The 17,851-nt window shown below is 39.7% G+C and overlaps 1 protein-coding gene across 2 annotated transcripts in view; it reads left to right on the forward strand.

Moving 5' to 3' along the window:
- Positions 1-16,687, forward strand: part of LOC308525169 (fatty acid desaturase 2-like protein FADS2B) — a 29,338-nt gene extending 12,651 nt beyond the window's left edge. The window contains exons 4-12 of one of the 2 annotated variants that reach the window (XM_081099950.1): positions 373-474; positions 5,401-5,526; positions 8,001-8,061; positions 9,167-9,243; positions 9,437-9,534; positions 11,068-11,164; positions 13,192-13,271; positions 14,485-14,610; positions 16,085-16,687. In XM_081099950.1, the coding sequence (XP_080956076.1) occupies positions 373-474; positions 5,401-5,526; positions 8,001-8,061; positions 9,167-9,243; positions 9,437-9,534; positions 11,068-11,164; positions 13,192-13,271; positions 14,485-14,610; positions 16,085-16,136 (819 nt within the window). In that variant the 3' untranslated portion in view covers positions 16,137-16,687. Of the gene's footprint in view, positions 1-372; positions 475-5,400; positions 5,527-8,000; positions 8,062-9,166; positions 9,244-9,436; positions 9,535-11,067; positions 11,165-12,449; positions 12,576-13,191; positions 13,272-14,484; positions 14,611-16,084 lie in introns of those variants that run through there. The other variant, XM_081099951.1, reaches the window with a different exon arrangement.
- Positions 16,688-17,851: the final 1,164 nt, after the last annotated feature.

Here is a 17,851-nt window from a genome sequence, read left to right on the forward strand (position 1 = left end):
TCCCTGCTTATCAGATGAAGGATGAGTTTCAGAGCTACTAATAACTTGCTAAGAATCCTGCAGCTCAGAAGTGGTGAAGAACGGTTTAGAACCCACATCTTCCTGACTCCAAAGGCCATGCTCTTTCCACTCCACACCGGAAGATTTTGATGGTGGTGGCAAAGAGAGCATTCTAGGCTGAGGAAACCACCTGCACAAAGGCACAGAGGCAGGACAGAATGTGCTATGTGTGGGAAACAGAAAGTGCATTTGCCTTGAGGTCAGACGAAATCTCCTACTGTTCTTCCCCAAAGGGCTCCTGAATCAACTAGTGGACTCATTTGTTAATTTTTCTTCCCTTCTCAGCTCCTCTAACAACTTTATCTCTTCTAGGCCCAGAGTTCATTTCTGCAGCATGACACAGGTCATCTTTCCATATTTAAGAAGTCCAAGTGGAACCACCTGATGCACAGATTTGTGATGTGTCATCTCAAGGTACAAGATGTTCAGGGAGTAGGAGGAAATTCTCAAAGGTCATTTCCTAAGGAAGTGGTTTCCAAATTTGCTTGTGCACTCAGATCATTAAAAAATGTTTGCGGCCACCCTGAAAATAAATATAAATATACTAGCAGTGTAGATACTATGCATATATGCAAATATGTAAGATTACATTATAATACATATGCTGAAAATAGAATTTTAAATTTTTATAAGGATTTATTTTTATTTAAGAAGCTCTAACATTTTTTCTTACCCAAGTAAGCTTTTTGACCCAATGCCTGGCACCCGGTTAAGGAACTCCTCACAGAAGAAGGGCTGTGCCTTTAAATATGAAGATATGTCCTATAAATTCACGAATAGGAATATTTTTAGGAGGGCTCTGAACATAAACTGCTGGGAAGCTAGGGGAATCCAGCAAACCTGAATAGTCCTAAAAGGGTGTGGCTGTGAAGAAATAAAGGAAATGATGCAGATGAATAGATAAAAATGAAGAGAAAGAGGAAGAGTGGGCAAGGAAGCTCAGATGACTTTGGCCAAGAGTCGAAGGTTGCAAAACCCAGTCTGCTGGAAAAAGCAGGTGCCCATGATGGCAGTTGGTCTTATCCTCACTAACATAAGCTCCAGAAGGGCAGCCACAGTGTCCTATGCACCATTGCAATGCAGCACCCAGCAAAGTGTCCAGCACATAGTAGTTCTTCAATGAGCATTTGTTGAATGAGTGGATGAATGGATGAATGGATGAATTAATTACTTATTAATTCATGATTGAATGAATGGATGAAGTCCACCAAGGACTGCTAATAATGACTCTCAGTCCTGACTCTGATAAAGTTCACTGTGTGACCTTGAGGGAGTCACTTTCTATCCCTGGCCCTCAAGTGTTGTCATCTGTAATATTAGGAGATAAATTTGATCTCTGTTTTTCTATGACATTCTAGGATTTGATGGCTATGTGCTCTGGCTCAGGAAGATAGGAAATGCCTCTGAGCCTTTCACTAAGCCAAATCCTTCCATTCAAGCCAGACTCTCGTAGGAGAAACTCATAAGCCCTGCTTCAGAGCCTCTTTGTTTTTTCTTATTGAACTGATTTCATATTGAATTGGAAGATACTTGGTTAGAATCACCATCTAATCCTACCCTGTTTTCAGTTGAGCAAAATGAGGCTTAACTATCTTAAAATAACAGAATTGAGTCAGGATTAAGGTCAGAAATATCTGTTCTCCCACATGGTTAGAAGGAATAATACATTGTCATTTTATGTAACAAGTTTAATGGTAAAATTCCTGTAAGTACACTATTCGGCCCTTTATCCACTAGTGTTGGATTAAGTGTTTTGGGATTCACTCAGAAATCTTTAACACAGAAATAAAGCAGAGATAGTTCTTTATAGCATTGTGGGATTCAGGTAGTGTACCCTCTCAGCCTACCTCCCTGACTCTGAGGAAGTCAGAGGAAAAATAAGACTCATCTGCTCTGCAGATAATTGACAATTGATTTGGTGCCAGTGAATGGAATATTTCAATCAACTCCACCCTTGCTGGTACTTTTTTAAAAACTACTGCTTTCCCATTGATCCAAATTTGTACACAGCTCTCTTGTTATAAATTGTGTCTCCAGAAACAATTTTGAATATAATCTTGATGACTCATGACCAGAGTAAATAAATGGTAAATGGCTCTAAAAGCAAATCAAGAGTGGTCGATAATGGATCAATGGGGGAAAAGGGAGACATCTGTAATACTTTCAACAATAAAGATTTTAAAAGTAAATAAAAGCAAATCAAGTGCACTTGGGCAAAACTAGTGATTTCTGAGCAAAACTAATATAGGCTTCAACTATGCACAGGAGAGAGTTACCTGTGGGGAAGAAAGGTGTGCTGGGGCAGGGGGGTAACAAAGAAAATTATCCGATAAACAGCAAAGATCCCCGCTTTGTACATGTATGACAATTTTAAATTTCAAAGCTTGATTTCACATTAATTTACCCTCCTCCCACCTGGAAAAGGCACAGATATTGAAATTCTTTTGGAATTTTCATCCACCAGCTGTGCAAAAATATATACATTTTGGTCTTTGCCATGCTCACATAAGAAAATAGTGTTTCTGAAAATAATCCATGAAATGTCTGCATACATTTTGGACTTCTGTGCAATGTGAAAATCAAAATGGACTCCCTGTAGCATATTTTCACCCCTCACTCCCATATGCATATTTTGCAAACTATAAGAATCAAGTGTTATTATAGAGTTAAAGAAGCAGAACAGTTGAAATTAAAACCTTCCTTAAAAATCTGGCTTATGTTGTTTCCATGACTACATCCTAAAACATTTTAGGAGGAAGAGTGTCAAGCATGGTATTTCCTGTAATCCTTCCAGTAACCTCATCCATTTTACAGATGATGAAATTGGTCAAGGGCACACGCCTAGTAGCAGGACTTTAGATTCAGGATGGTTTCAGTCCAAACCCTGGCTACTGTCCTAAGAAAGGACATAATGTGAAAATGAAGAATGACTTAGGGTGGTTCCTGTATGGAACTAGGTGCCCGGTAGCCTGTTTTGCACGAAGTTGATAATCCTTACTTCCCCAGGGATCACTCTCTCCCTTATCTCCAGAAATTATAGCTTCCAGACAGAGGAGCCAGGGAGGAGCCAGGTGCTTTAGATCACACCCACACCACTCTGACCACTGTTCTAAGTTCCACAACCTTGAGCAGACACTCTCTGACCTTCGTGAATCAAACCCTGTCTCTCATATTACCAATTTCCATAGATAGTTGTTGGCTGAAGGGTATAGTAAGCTGGTAGAAGAGGCCAAGATATTGGCTATCAGAGGATTTAATTGAAAGAGAGAACCATTGCTTATCACAGTGTCCTTGTTGTCTCCTGCACTTATTAAATTATATGTTTCATAAATGTGAGAATTCCATCTTATCATGTCTATCTTTATATTCTAAATATTGCCTACTTCAGTATCTGATACATGGGACAAACTTCAAAGTACATAATGAGTGGGTGAATAAATGAGTGAATACACAATTGTAAGAGTGAGTGGGTGGTGTACAATTTGATAGGAGAAATGCAGAGTCCATTGGAGCCCCAAAAGGGGGAACAGAAACTGATGACTCCATGTTGAGTTTGAGATGTCATGAGACATCCAAAGGAAATGTTTTGAAAGTGATCTCCCGTTCAAGCATGAGATTCAGGAGAGAGCGCTGGACTGGAGAGAGATTCCACTGGAAGGACATTAGGGAATGTTAGAAATGAGAAGAGACTACTGCTCCTGATGACTGAGGGCTTGGCTTGCTAAAAGAAATCTGCAGTGAAGACTATGGGAAGGCAATGCTAACAGATTTTTCAAAGACATCTCTTGTACCATAGTTGTATAGTGTGTTCCTGGTAAGTCACTTTAAAGTTTCTAATAGCCACATTTTAAAAGGTAATTTTATTACTCCATGTATTCAAATATCATCATTTCAGTGGGTAATCAGTATAAAAATTAAGATATTTGTATTTTTTTATCTTGAATCTTCAAAATTCAATATGTATTAAACACTTACAATCCATCTTAATTTGGTCACATTTCAAATATTCAATAACCACAAATGGCTATGGCTACTGTATTGGCTAGTGAAGATCTGAAACATGTATTGGCGAGTTATTAAGAGATGTCAAATTCTATCTAATAAAGAGGGAATATGCAAATTGCTATCACTCCATCACAAAGATGGCAATACCTATAGCCACAAGATGACGGCGCCCAGTCCCTTCAGCCCCACAAAAGTCCCACAGTCCTTTCAGCCCAGCTGGGGGGGGGGGGGCAGCAGGAGCACAGTGCAACTGGACCCGCCCTCAGCCCCCCAGCCACCCAGGCTTGCCTGCGCCTCGGGCCAGCCCTGGGAGGCTGGGGGGACTGAGGGTGGGCCCGGCTGCACTGTGCACCTGCCGCTCCACCCCTCCCCCTCGCCCTGCTGGGCTGAAAGGACTGAAGGATTCTGGCGGGGCTGAGGGGACTGGGCATTGCCATCTTATGGCTATGGGTGCTTCCCTCTTTGTGGCAGAGTGATGGTCAATTTGCATATTCCCTCTTTATTAGATAGGATGAGAGCACTGAAGCCTGGACATGCAATGATCTGAGCCAAGCTCCCCTAGGAGATCACTTCAAATCCATAGTCTTTGAAATATTCATTGAAGTAGAATTCCTGGGGCCATTTTTTCTACACAACTAATTAAAGTTTTAGAGCTGAGGTTTCCTTTTAGATTTTTAAATAGAAAAACTACTTTCTGCCCCACCTACATCCAGAATTTTTTTTTATAAGAATATTTTTTTTAATACTCACCCAAGGATTTTTTTTTTTTTTTTGAGAGAGAGAGAGAGAGAGAGAGAGAGAGAGAGAGAGAGAGAGAGAAAGAGGAAGAGGAAGAGAGAGGGAAAAACAGAGAGAAATAGCAATGTGGGAGAAACACATTAATTGGTTGCCTCCTGCACAAGCCCCAACCAGGGGCCTGGGCCAGGGAGGAGCCTGCAACCAAGGTAACTGCCTTTGACCAGAATCAAACCCAGGACCCTTCAGTCTGGAGGTCAATGTTCTATCCACTGAGCCAAACCACCTAGGGCCAGAATTTTTTTAATGAGAATCAAAATAGAAAGATAGGAAATTGTTTCATTTCACCAGATTCTTAAAATTTTTCACCATCAGGTGTTGTTTGAGCCTGAATTTATGTTCCTGACTCAGATGAGTATTTGTCTGTAGGCTTTGAGAATGCCTGTCCAGTGAATCATTCTGTGACCCAGCAGTGGGAGCAAGTTTGAGAAGCTCAAATATCTTGTTTTGACTTTGGAGATACATGTAAAAAATTCTAATCTGAAGGGCATTTCAAAAGAGAAATCTTGCCACCACTAATGAATCCTCTCTTTTCCTCAGGGCCTGTCAGTGAAATGGTGGAATCACCGACACTTCCAACATCACACAAAACCAAACATTTACCCAAAAGACCCAGATATTGATGTGGGTCCACTTTTCCTGGTTGGAGATTTGCAACCTATCAAGGTATGTTTAGAAGTACTGGCCAACAGAAGTTCCTAGAAGTGGTTTCTAGAAGTTCCTAGAAGATGTTCTTAGAAAGGCCTATTGCCTTGTTTTGGAAAGATCAAGCTAGAGCTTCCAACTCCACACGTGTTCTGAAAACAACTCTCTTTTTAAGTCCAGGATGTGGATTTGAAATAACTGAACCTGGGATTGTAAAATTAGGAGGTGTGGAGTGCATGCTCTATGTCCTTAAAAGTCATTCAGTACAACCTCCTAGTGTAAGAAATATAACTCATCTCACTCTGCTTGAGCAATCCCGATGACAAGCAGATACCTGCCCACTTCCTGTCACTAGCTTTGAAGCAACATATGCTAATGTTAGGTAGTAAAACCAGGTGATGTGAGGTCAGCAATGACTCTCCAAGAATTTGGAGACATTCACTCAGGGAAACAGGTCAGTACATTCAATAAGCACTAAAGCACAAACATCTAAATCTCTAATTATTTCAACTAATTCTAGCTCAGTTAGAAGAAACAATGCTATTCTTTTTAGTTTGTGTTTATTTTGGTACATTTACACATGAACCACAGCCCAAATGCTTCTTAAGATACTTAGAGACCACACCTATAATTTATATTTTTTAAAATATAGAAAAGGGAAGGAAAAAGTCAACTCCATAATTTCTCAGTGGTTGATATTTTTAAAAACCTCACTTAATGTCATCATGTAAAGGACAATCAACAAGTTTCTTTGAAGTCTTCATTCATTAGAGGAGGTCTAAGGACATAGATCCTGGGAGTTGGGTACTTAGGAAGAATCTGCTATGTTCCTAGGACTATGACTATTCTGGAGTTTTATAAAAATAAGAATCTAGCTTAGTCAGTTGCTGTCTGGGTCTTGTGGTCCTCTCTTTTCCATCTGAATTAGGAAATAAATTCTCTTGCCTATATTTTGAAAAACAAAAGCCATGGCTGTGATTGTGAGTCAGTTGCTTTTGACCATGACTCCACAAACAAATTAGACCTCTCTGATGTTTGTGAACTTCATGCTCATCACTAAAATTGTGACATCTGATTTATCATCCCCTCTGACAAAGAGAGATTTGTCTCACTGAAGTTCATGAAGCAGCTTGACCTTCTTCAGAAGGGGCTTCTCTAGAGCTTCACAAATTATTGGGGCCACCTCCTCAAGTTTTACAGTTGCTCTTGGGACATATCCCTAGCATCTTAGGGATCTATATGACATAGTTTCAAAGCTACTTCACAAAACATTACTTAAAATTATTATACTCTAAAATTCAGTTGTTTCACATCAAAAAATAGTTCTGATGAGTCTAGAATATTTGCATTCTCACATTTTATTGTCAATATTTCTATCACTTTCTGCAAACATTCATTCTTTCAACAAGCATTAATTAAATCTTCTATGTGCCAGTTGCTATGCTCCTGGAAGACTTAGCATCCTCCTTTTGAATGACACTCAAAACCAGCCTTTCTCCTAGCTTTGCTAACTCCCAAGCTTTCTTCATGTATTTCCTTTTCCATTTTTCTACCACTTAAATATTTGGAAGTTTGAGAATAACTGCAAATAGCTATTATTATGTCATCACCATGATATTTCTTTTTATTTATAACAATATGAGAAGAAAGGATCAGACCTACTTTCCAAATAAGAGAAGAAATCTATATGTAGGTGGGAAAGTATTAAAAGAATGGGGAAAGCAAGAGTCAAACCTTGCCCATCGTGTAACTGAGTGAATATACAGCAGGATGTGACTTACCATTCATTGATTCAATTAAATATTTATTGAGTGCCTGCTAGTTATTGAAGATATAACCATTACTTTTATTCCTCCTCTCGAGGTATTTTTTGTCTTCATGCACTGAGAACAGATTAAATGAATGAAGGAGACCCATAGAAAATAAATCAAATCTCCAGTACTGATATATATAATATCACTGTACTTTACAAATAGTAAATTACAGCATGAGATCCATGATCAGAACACAAATGAGGAAAGATGGAACAGATAGGAGATGCCATGCCTGTATCTTTTATCACATGGTATCTATTGAATGAATGTAGATAGAGACTGAGCTTCAAGCAGAATTGTAAACACCACTGTTAAAGAAGAGCTAGAAAAATTCATCAGAAATGTGCCCTTTCAATCACCACTCCACAGAAGGACCAAAAAAATCTCAAAATGGCTTCTATGGTAATAAAATTTTTAAAAAATTATCATAATCCACATAGTCAAATAGAATAAACCATCTATACAAGAATTGTTCATATTTAATTAAGGCAAAAAGATGCCACAATATTTCTCCCCACTCCACCTCTGCTTCTTCTAGTGCCTTAAGTTCAACAACCAATGAACTCTGATCAGATGGCTCTTTCTATAGAGATTTTAGACACTCACAAACACATAGATGTCCTCGAGTGTAATGGCCAGAAGTATTGTCTCTTATTTAAGTTGTATTCTCTCTCCATTTAGTATGGCAAGAAGAAAATCAAATACATTGACTATGAAAAGCAGCACCTTTACTTCTACATGGGTGAGTCTCCTTGGAGCCAAATTCCTTATCATTCCATTTCCTTAAAGCAAGCAGTAGTCAAGCTAGAAGACATGACTGGTGTGCTCTTACAGAGAGACCAGCCCATGTTATCTTATAACTGAGAAAAGCAGAATGCCTTCTTTTAGACTTACTGGTGTAGAAAACTGAAAAGGAAAAGTGGAGAAGCAAATAGGAATCTTTAATAGGCATTTCATCACTCTGGATATTGGGTAAAAAAGGAAATACTCTGATAAGGATGGAAGACAGGATGCCAATCAAAGAGTCTTGAATCTAGGACTCTAATTGTGGAAAGACTAAACACCTACAAGAAGAAAAGAATAAAGTCCTTAAGGAAGCCATTTCTGGGTCACAGAAGATATATCTCAGAGGGACAGAGAAAGCATTTACCATTGTAAGATTTCTAACATAAATGCTCTAAGAAAAGAAAGGCATCCCAGGGATGTGGCCCTGAGCTGTTAGAAACTATGCTAGTATTTGTTCAAGTTTCTTAGTATGTGGGAAGGATGAAATCATTTGTGCTGAGAGGTTACATAGTTTGAGAGTTTGCAGGCGGACACAGCCTAGTCTAGAAGAGGGCTCAGAGGACCTGACTAAAGTGTGGTCAAGGAGAGAGTCTATCAAAACCCAAAGGTTCTCCATAAGACTTGTTTGTGCTCTGGCCTCACTGGCCCTGGCGGAAAGGCAGGTAAATAATTCTTAAGCCAAGAAAGGAGTACAGCTTCTTTATTTATGCCACCTTCACATATTGTGACCAGGCCCTATCCTGAGGATTGTGAAGGATGGAAGGTTTCCATAGACCTTGAGATAACTTGAAAGCTCACAGCAAAAGCTCTTTTGGGATGCCCCCATCAAGAATGACTCAAATCTTGAAAGCTTCCCTAGTCTTCTTGAGGGAGCTTGAACCAAATTCCTGGTTCAGCCTCGTAGAATCAAAAAATCCCATTTTGGATCTCAAGCCTTCTGTCTTTCTCAGAGGCAACATTGCAGGGTGGCATGTTAAGGAGATAGAGCCCTGCTGACTTGCACTGAGGACACATTCTACTCATTTATTCAACATATTTTTTGTTATTATTGTTGTTTTCAGTTGGGCTTCCCCTCCTCATGCCAGTATATTTCAACCTGCAATCCATGCAAGTGATGTACCTGGGAAGATATTGGAGGGTGAGTAACAACTCATTCTCTGAAGCTAAATCAAGTAGAAAATGGGAAATGAAAGTGCTTAGTCTCTTCCAGATAGAGCTTTTTGAATAGTGAGACATAAGATTTAACCAGTACATGAAGGGACCCTAGACCAATGAAGGGGGAAATGAGATTATGTTCAGAGCATCTAACTTTCAGGCACTTCTCTCTGCAGGACATCGTCTGGGTCAGCAGTTTTTACATCCGCTATTTCATCACATTTGGCCCTTTCTATGGAATCTTCGGAACAGTATTGCTCATATATTTGGTCAAGTAAGAAAGCAAGAATATCCATTTATTCCTTAGATAATTCTCTTATCTTCCTTATCTAAACCATTTGTGATTAGCATAAGATTATTACACCATGCCCCATTCTCTGTAACTGTGAAGGAAAAAAACAGTTGAAATATTTGAGTAAGAAGTGCTCCTTAGAAAAAAATATTGGCCCAATCTTCTCTTTTTGTTCCCATTTTCTTAATTCCCAATAAAGTATTTCACCTGACCCAAAAATCTTTTAAAACTGTAATCCAGTTGGACATCATAATCCTTCCAAAGATAATGGAAGAGAAGAAATTTTTTTTAAAAGACACATTTATTCAGCGTCATGATCAGACCATTGCATTTAGCAATCAAGAGCATTGGTGCAAAAAAAACCAACCAACTACATTAAAACCTTTTGTTGGAATGCTTTGCACTTTCCACAGAACAGAAATTAAAATAACCTGTTATACAATTAGTCACAAATACAGTCCTCGAGTTTTGTTTTGTTTTTGGCCCATTCACATGAGTATTGTCTAACACATGTCTTTATGACTAGGAATTTTCCCAAAACCAAAATGACTTCCCACTGAATAGCCCTCTTCAACTTCCCAATTTACCCCCCTCATTATTTTACTTTGTTATTCTAAATCCTACATAATAATCCTATCTAATAATAGACAAACATGGTAATTGACCATACCTTCGCTACGCCTCCCATTGGCTAATCAGCGTGATATGCAAATTAACTTCCAACAAAGATGGCGGCTAATTTCCATACTGCAGGCGGGGCCGGCAGCGCACGATGCTGCCCGCGGGACCCGGGACCCGGACCGTGACCCGGGGAAGAGCATAGCAGCAGAGAAGGGAGGGAGCCGAGGGCTAAGTGGCGAAGGGAGGGAGCGAGGCAGTGGAGAAGGGAGCGAAGCCTGCCTCAGTGGACTTTGCTCCCTTCTCTGCTTCACTGCGGTCTCAGGAAGCCCTATTCTTGCAGGAATCTTCCTGCAACAGGCCTCTAGTAAAGATAATAATAGCTACTCTGCATTAGGCACTTTGCTAAAGGCTTAATAGTCATTCTCTTATTTGCTGCAATCTTCACAGGATCCTGTATTGTAGATAGTTATCATCTTATTTTCTGCTAAAGAAGCTGGAGCTAAGAGAGATTTAATCACTTGCCCAAGGCTACAGAGCTTGTAAGGTCCAATGGCAGTACCAAACCAGACCTTGAACCCAGCTCTATCTGATGACAAAGCCTAGGCTGTGTATGCCCTTAAGTTAGGTATTTTTTTATCCTTGCACCAATGCTACAGCAAACTTTGGGGCACTGCTTCTGCACATTAGGCAGCAAGGTAGGTCTTGTGACCAAATGCCTACTGTGTCATTTCTAGATTTAAAGAGAAAAATAAATGACCACTATTTTACTCGAACCCTGGAGTCACTTTTACTCCCTCCAATACTCAGCCAACTCTGTCAGCAATTATGTAAGCCCAGTGATTGGAACTGTAACACCTCAAGGAGTCATCAATTCCTCCTTTTATTCTCCAAAAGGTTTCTTGAAAGTCCCTGGATTGCATGTGTTACACAGATGAGCCACATACCAATGAAAATGAGCAGAGAGGAGAACAAAGACTGGCTCAGTACTCAGGTAGTAATGAAGTTCCTGGGAGAGGATCCTTCAAAGCATAATGATTTAGAGTCTGGTTATCTCCAATAATATGAATTCATTCTTATCCAATGCTTGCCAGAGACCAAGCACTGTCAAATACTGTGCATTGAACTGCATGAGATAGGTGCTATGATTACTCCCACATTGCAAATGATAAAATTGAGTTATGAAGAAGTTGGGTAACTTGCATAAGATCACATAGTTAATAGGTGTTACAAACAGGTTTTAAACACAGGCAGTTTGATTTCAGAGCCTTTGCTCTAAACCAGCAGTTCTCAACCTGTGGGTTGCGACCCCTTTGGCAGTCGAACGACCCTTTCACAGGGGTCGCCTAAGACCATCCTGCATATCAGATATTTACATTACGATTCATAACAGTAGCAACATTACAGTTATGAAGTAGCAACGAAAATAATTTTATGGTTGGGTCACAACATGAGGAACTGTATTTAAAGGGCCAGAAGGTTGAGAACCACTGCTCTAAATCAAGGGTCAATAAACTACAGTTCAAGGGCCAAATCTGACCCACTTTCTATTTCTGTAAATAAAGTTTTCTTAGAACACAACCATGTTCATACATTTTATATTATTTATGAATGCTTTCATGCAACAACAGCAGAATTAAGTAGCTCTGCAGAGAATTAAAATATCTGCAGTTCGATACTTTATAGAAAAGATTTGCTGACCACATGACACAGCCTTTCAATTACAGAATGAATTTACACCAAAAAGGGCACTGGAATGCACTTCATTTCTTTGTATAGGTAGAGAGCCTCAGTGAGGAGACATGACATGCTCTCCGAGCATCTGTGAACGATTCAGAGTTCTAACCAGTGCAGAAGAGCTCTACCTCCTCGGCCTTCCACCTGCTGTGCCACGATTGACTGGAGAATCCAGTCATAATTCTGCTTCCTTCTCCAAACTCACTTCCAAGTTCAGTGGACTTTCCATAGGGCATCAAGCAGTGGTTCTCATATTTACAGAACCATTTGACACTCTTAAAAGTCACTGCGAACCTGAAAGAGTTTGTATTTATATCAGTTATTTATATTCATGGATATTTACTATAGTTGAAATTAAAATACTTTCAAACATTTATGAATTCATTGTTAATTAATATAAGAATCAAAGCAATACCTCAGAGTGATGGTGCCATCCTATATTAGTAGCCTCTGGGAAAATCTACTGTACAAGCATGAGAGAATGAGAATGAAAAGAAAAAAAAAGTCTTAGAAGTATTACAGAAGTAATTTTGACCTTGCAGATCCCCTGAAAAAAGTCCTAGGAAACCCCAAGGTTTTCTGAAGAATGCTTTGAGAAATGCTGACATAGAACAACCACAAAAATAATATTCAAAATGTCAACTCAACTGGAATTAAACCTTAGAAAGGTATTGAGTAAAATAACATTCACAAAGGATCTTAATCTTTGCAGTCTGAAGAAGCTACAATCTCCTCATGATAATACTTTTCAATGTATAAAATAAAATACATTAGATTACAAAGGAAAATCTTTACATTGAATGTACTTTTATGCACAGAACCCTTGGTTAAAACCCTTAATGCCTTATTCCCCATTGAGAAGCCTTTCAATTCCATTCTATGGAAATGGATTCTAAACCCTACAATCTCTCCCAAAATCCTCTATTCTCACTTTCATCTGCCAAGGTCCTCATTGGTGACACCTTAGTCTTTTGTATCTAAGAGCTGATGGTGACTTAGCCCCCTCAAATTCTATACACTTTTTCATATCTATTACCTTATATATATTTCTTTGCAAAATGTCTTATTTATGTTTTAAATTGTAAGCTATTTACCTGGGACCACCTATCTTTAATATTCCTCATAGTTTCTTACACAAAAGAGGTAATCAATGAGCACTTATTGAATGATTGCCAGGGGCGGGGGGGGGGGGGCGGGGGGGGGGGGCGCGGGAGAGGGAACTAAACATTTTCTCTGTTTGACACTTGAACTTATTTATATCTAATGTAAACTTTTTCTTTGCAGGTCCTGGCAACCTGTAATGTTGAACAGTCCTTTTTCAATGACTGGTTCACTGGGCACCTGAACTTCCAAATCGAGCACCAGTAAGTGATAGAAACAACCCATGATAGGGGAATGGGCTCTGACTTATAATAGCCTCCATACAGTCCAGAGCAGAGCCATAGGGTTGGGATCACAGAGGGGAAACAATGAACCAGAATTCTTTAAAGACTGCTATCTTTCAACTAACATTAAGGATAAAAAAGAAAAGAAGGAAGTAGGACAATAGTGAGTAAATAGAGTGAAATCTTAGAAACTACCAGTGATTTGGTTTACAGATTCCCATGGATTTAGAAATTGTTGATTGTTTTCTTTGCATTCGGTTTGTTGGCAAAACCCAAGAAAAAAAATGACACCTGGGTAACCAAGTTGTGTTGAAACTTAATTGCAATTTAATTTAAATGCCTATCTCTCTATATCTTTAGACTGAGGTTGCAAAATAATCAACAATGAAATCCAGTCTCTGCTGCAATTTCCAAATGGTATCTGGAAATACTTTACCAATGGGTCAGCTAGGCAAACATGCCCTAAAGAAAGAGTAAATGATAACCCTTTGAGTTAATCTCCCCAGAATATTCAGAGGAGAGACTTTCCATAACCTCTTTATCTAAGCCATTTCTGTGATAGTGAAGGAAGAGATCTTATACCTATTCAAAGGATTTTTTTATCCTTTCTTTCATATTAAAATCCCATCAAAACAAGAAATAATTATTATTTATATTTCATCAAAGAGGAGATAAAAACCCAAGAAAGTCATCTGGCTGATTAGTTAAAGCCTTGGATGAAAGCCCGTCTTTCCTCACTTCTTACTCCTATCCTAGAACTTTTCCCCATATGCCATTACTAGAACTTATGTATTCATGATGCAGGAGTTAGATGGATAGAGAAACAGACAGACAGACAGACAGACAGAGATGGAAGGTAAATAGCTCCAGCTCTCTAGATAATTTAGAATGGTAAATAAATAAATAAATCCATACTTTCATTTGAGCTGCCAAATATAAATATTTTTTTATGGTGCTAATATTTATTTTCTTAGCTCTTCCCAAACATTGCCAACCACAGGGCTCACAGAAGTTTAAGAGATAAGAGAAGAGTGTTTGGCAAGAGTTTTTTTTAACTCCCTGTAGCAGTATTGTGCAAAGTCAAGGTTGGGTCTGCATTGCTGACATAATTTTATTTAGTAATGGGGGAAAGAACCTCTTTCCGGTTGCTCTGTAGGTCTAAGTTGTGTATCTCCTGTTTCTGTTCCCCTAGTCTGTTTCCCACTATGCCCCGCCATAATTATCAGAAGGTGGCACCTCTGGTGAGGTCCCTGTGTGCCAAGCATGGATTGCAGTATGTGAATAAGCCCATATTGAAGGCATTTGGAGATATTGTCAGGTAATAACAGCGTCTCCTCAATTCAGCTCTCATTTTTCTTCATGTCCCCAGACTATTCACTGGGTTGTGATTCATTCACCCAGGAACCATTTATTAAGAGGCTCCTGTATGCCCGGCATGGACATGGACAGCATCAACTGCAGATTTGATAATAATAATAATAATAATAATAATAATAATTTTACCATGTACCTTCTGCCTTCTAGGTATTTCTTAGTGGAAATGCCTTTCTGCTCTACTTAAGTTCAAGCTTCTTAAAACCAGGGCTGTGTACTATTTGCCTTTGTGTCCCCTATAGAGCCTTTGCATGCTTGACAACTTAAGTGGTGGGAGGGACTCTCAAAGATTCTGCTCCAGGGTTGCAAACGAAGATGCTTGCAGGGTCCAGTAGGACATAAATGTGTGAATCGGGCAGGGATGACTGATCCTCTATAGACTGACCCCAGGGATAACTGACCAAGAATGGCAAGCCCTGAGGGAACTGGAAATTCATATCCATCCCAAAGCATTCAGTTCCCTAGAAAGCATTGTGCTGCTCAGACTAACAGCCAGTGATCTGGGTTTAATAACTTCCTTTTAGGATTGGGGGCGGGGGGAGAGGAGGGGGGAGACAAGCAAGTAAAACCACAACAGTATCTTGAAAGAAGCCAACAAGGCCAGTCCTATTCTGATCTGATCCTGCCTAGTGCTCCAGTGTCTGACTCTACCCCTCTCCTCCTCCTTCTCTGCCCTCCAGATACCTGGCCTCCCTTCATCTGTTACATAACCCCCTGCCCTTGCCATTTCACTTGCTTTGTCACCTTTTCTTCTGCCTAGAATGTTCTTCCAACCTGTCCTTATCACCTTGTCAATTTTCATTCACTCTTCAAGGTTCATCTCAAATGCCTTTTCCTCCTCAGTCTTCCCTGACGCCTATGACTAAGTCACATGCTCTTGCAGCACCTGGCTCTCTTCATTCGTGACTTGTGTCATAATCATGACTAAACAACAAATTAGGTAACAAATTCTTTAATATGTGTCTCCCACTAGACCAGAAACTCCACGTGGACAGGGCCTACCTCTCTCCTATGCACTGTTGCATCCCCAGAGCCTAGAAAAGTATCTTTCACATTCTAAAATAAGATGGGTAGATGCATATTGGATGGATTGTTATACAGTTGCATGCTTTATCTTAAAGAATCTCAAAAGATTTTTTAAAAAAATGAGAGAAAAGGGTAGGTGATGGTTTGGGATACAGAAGAGAGTAATTGAAAGAAGAACAATCTCTTCCATAAAGGAAAGGTGACCTCACCTGCTAAAAACACAAGTCAGTGTATTTGACTCCCTTCACTGGGCAACAGAAGAAGGTATTTTTCACACATAACTGAAAATGACAACGTGGCCCTGAACCAAGTAAAAGAGCATATGTTCCCTGGAGTAGCAGCTTTTATCTTAGAGTCTCACCTCCTGATAATCTCGTTCACTCTTCCCACAGGTCCTTGAAGAAATCCGCAGCCCTCTGGATGGATGCATATTATGAAACATGATGCAGATGCCAGCCTTGATGTGCACGTAATTGCATCTTTCAAGGAGGCTGGTGAATGTGTAGGAACTTCCTGCTTACCTGTCAGCGCCATTGGCATACCGGAGTGTGCCAGGAGTGTGAACTCTAAGGATACATGATAACTTTCCCTGAAGGTTTCCCCTGCAAATAAGAAGCAGAAGGAACACAAGATGGCTTTGACCAGAGTGTCAAATGGGAAGTGGAGTCCAATGTTATTATTTTTTCCAAAAGATCTTAACTTAGTCCTACCAAAAGGCCTTATTCAAATCATCTCAGTTGCTGGGCATAAGTACAGGAGCCATGTAAACGTCTCACTGACAATGTCAAGGGTCAATGAGAAAAGGGTTAAGGAGAGACTTCAGATAGAGCACTTTTTGAAAAACGGGGCAATTGCTCTTTGAAGAGAATCATACATTTAAGAAGTTCCTGGCAAAGCACTAATTTTTTACTTTTTCCTTTTTTAAACACTTGAACTTCTTTTTCTTTAAATGTTGAGTGTAATTAACATTAAAATCTCTAAATATTTAAATATTCATTTCAGATTTTCATTATTGTACTGCACATCTGTAATTGGCATATATATATATTTATAATTTGTTTCCAAGTTGTAACATTTCTTGAAAGTGCTTCCTACATTTAGTCCCAACAGCAACTGGTAAAGTAAGAATAGACTCTCCCTGACTATAAGATTTGTTTGCCTAATCCCTAACCACCAAAACAGAACTGCCAAACCTCATTATTAGGTGACCCTACTGCAAGAGAGGGATATATTTTCTATAAACTAGACCATAGGCTATGTCAAGGCATTTTCATCTGTTACATAACCCCCTGCTGAAGCATGTCTTAGGACGAAAGAGTTTCAATATTAGAAGGATGAGTCGACACTCTCAGTAGCTAGTATAGTGATGTTTAATATGTCTGTGCTTTTGCTCATCTAGTCAGGGGGTGGGGGGTGGGATGGGAGGGGGCAGTTTACACATGACCTTGTCTGCAGGGAAAGAAAACAAATGGCACGTCTTCCGGCCCCGCGTTAGGGGTTTATCTGTTGTCTGACATTCTACCAGGAAGCATTTCATCCCCTTCTTCCAAACTCTGCAAAATATGTGGGGTTTTATTGTTTTGTTTGTTTCTTAATTTAATCCCTGGGTTGTGAAGCAAAGACCCTGTGGCAGAAAAAAAAAAGTGTGGAGACTTGAAAGAAGCCACTGGGGTTGACTCAGAGGGAGCAGGGGCCATGGAGGGGCAATGAAGGAAATACATTAAATTACTCACATGTCCTAAGGGTAAGCCATGCATGCCAACGCCAAGAAACAGGTAGTCTGGGAGGACTGGGCATTTAAATACTAGTAATATTCAATTGGGAAGTTGGGTAGGGAATGAAAAGGGAGAAAAGTTTTGTTGACTTCATAATTCTTCATAATGTAAGCCCTGGGTGGAAGAGCCGAGAATCCTCCTGCCAGTGGATCTACAGATTACTCCTGCCTGAAATCAGGGTTGCAAGTAGGAATGGAGCACAGTGGTTGCTTTCTCTATCCAACTCCCAGAGAAGTTCAAGCATGATTTGTCCTCCTAGTCACTCGAAATAGCAACCAGACCTCTCCCTGGACACACTACCTCAAGACCTTCCTTCCTCAAGGTGGAAACTAGCCCATGTTGCAATTCCCCAAATGGAGTTGGTTACTGTGAAACGGAACAAAT

The sequence above is a fragment of the Myotis nattereri genome, assembly GCF_964212035.1.
Source record: "Myotis nattereri genome assembly, chromosome: 9".
Taxonomy (NCBI): domain Eukaryota; kingdom Metazoa; phylum Chordata; class Mammalia; order Chiroptera; family Vespertilionidae; genus Myotis; species Myotis nattereri.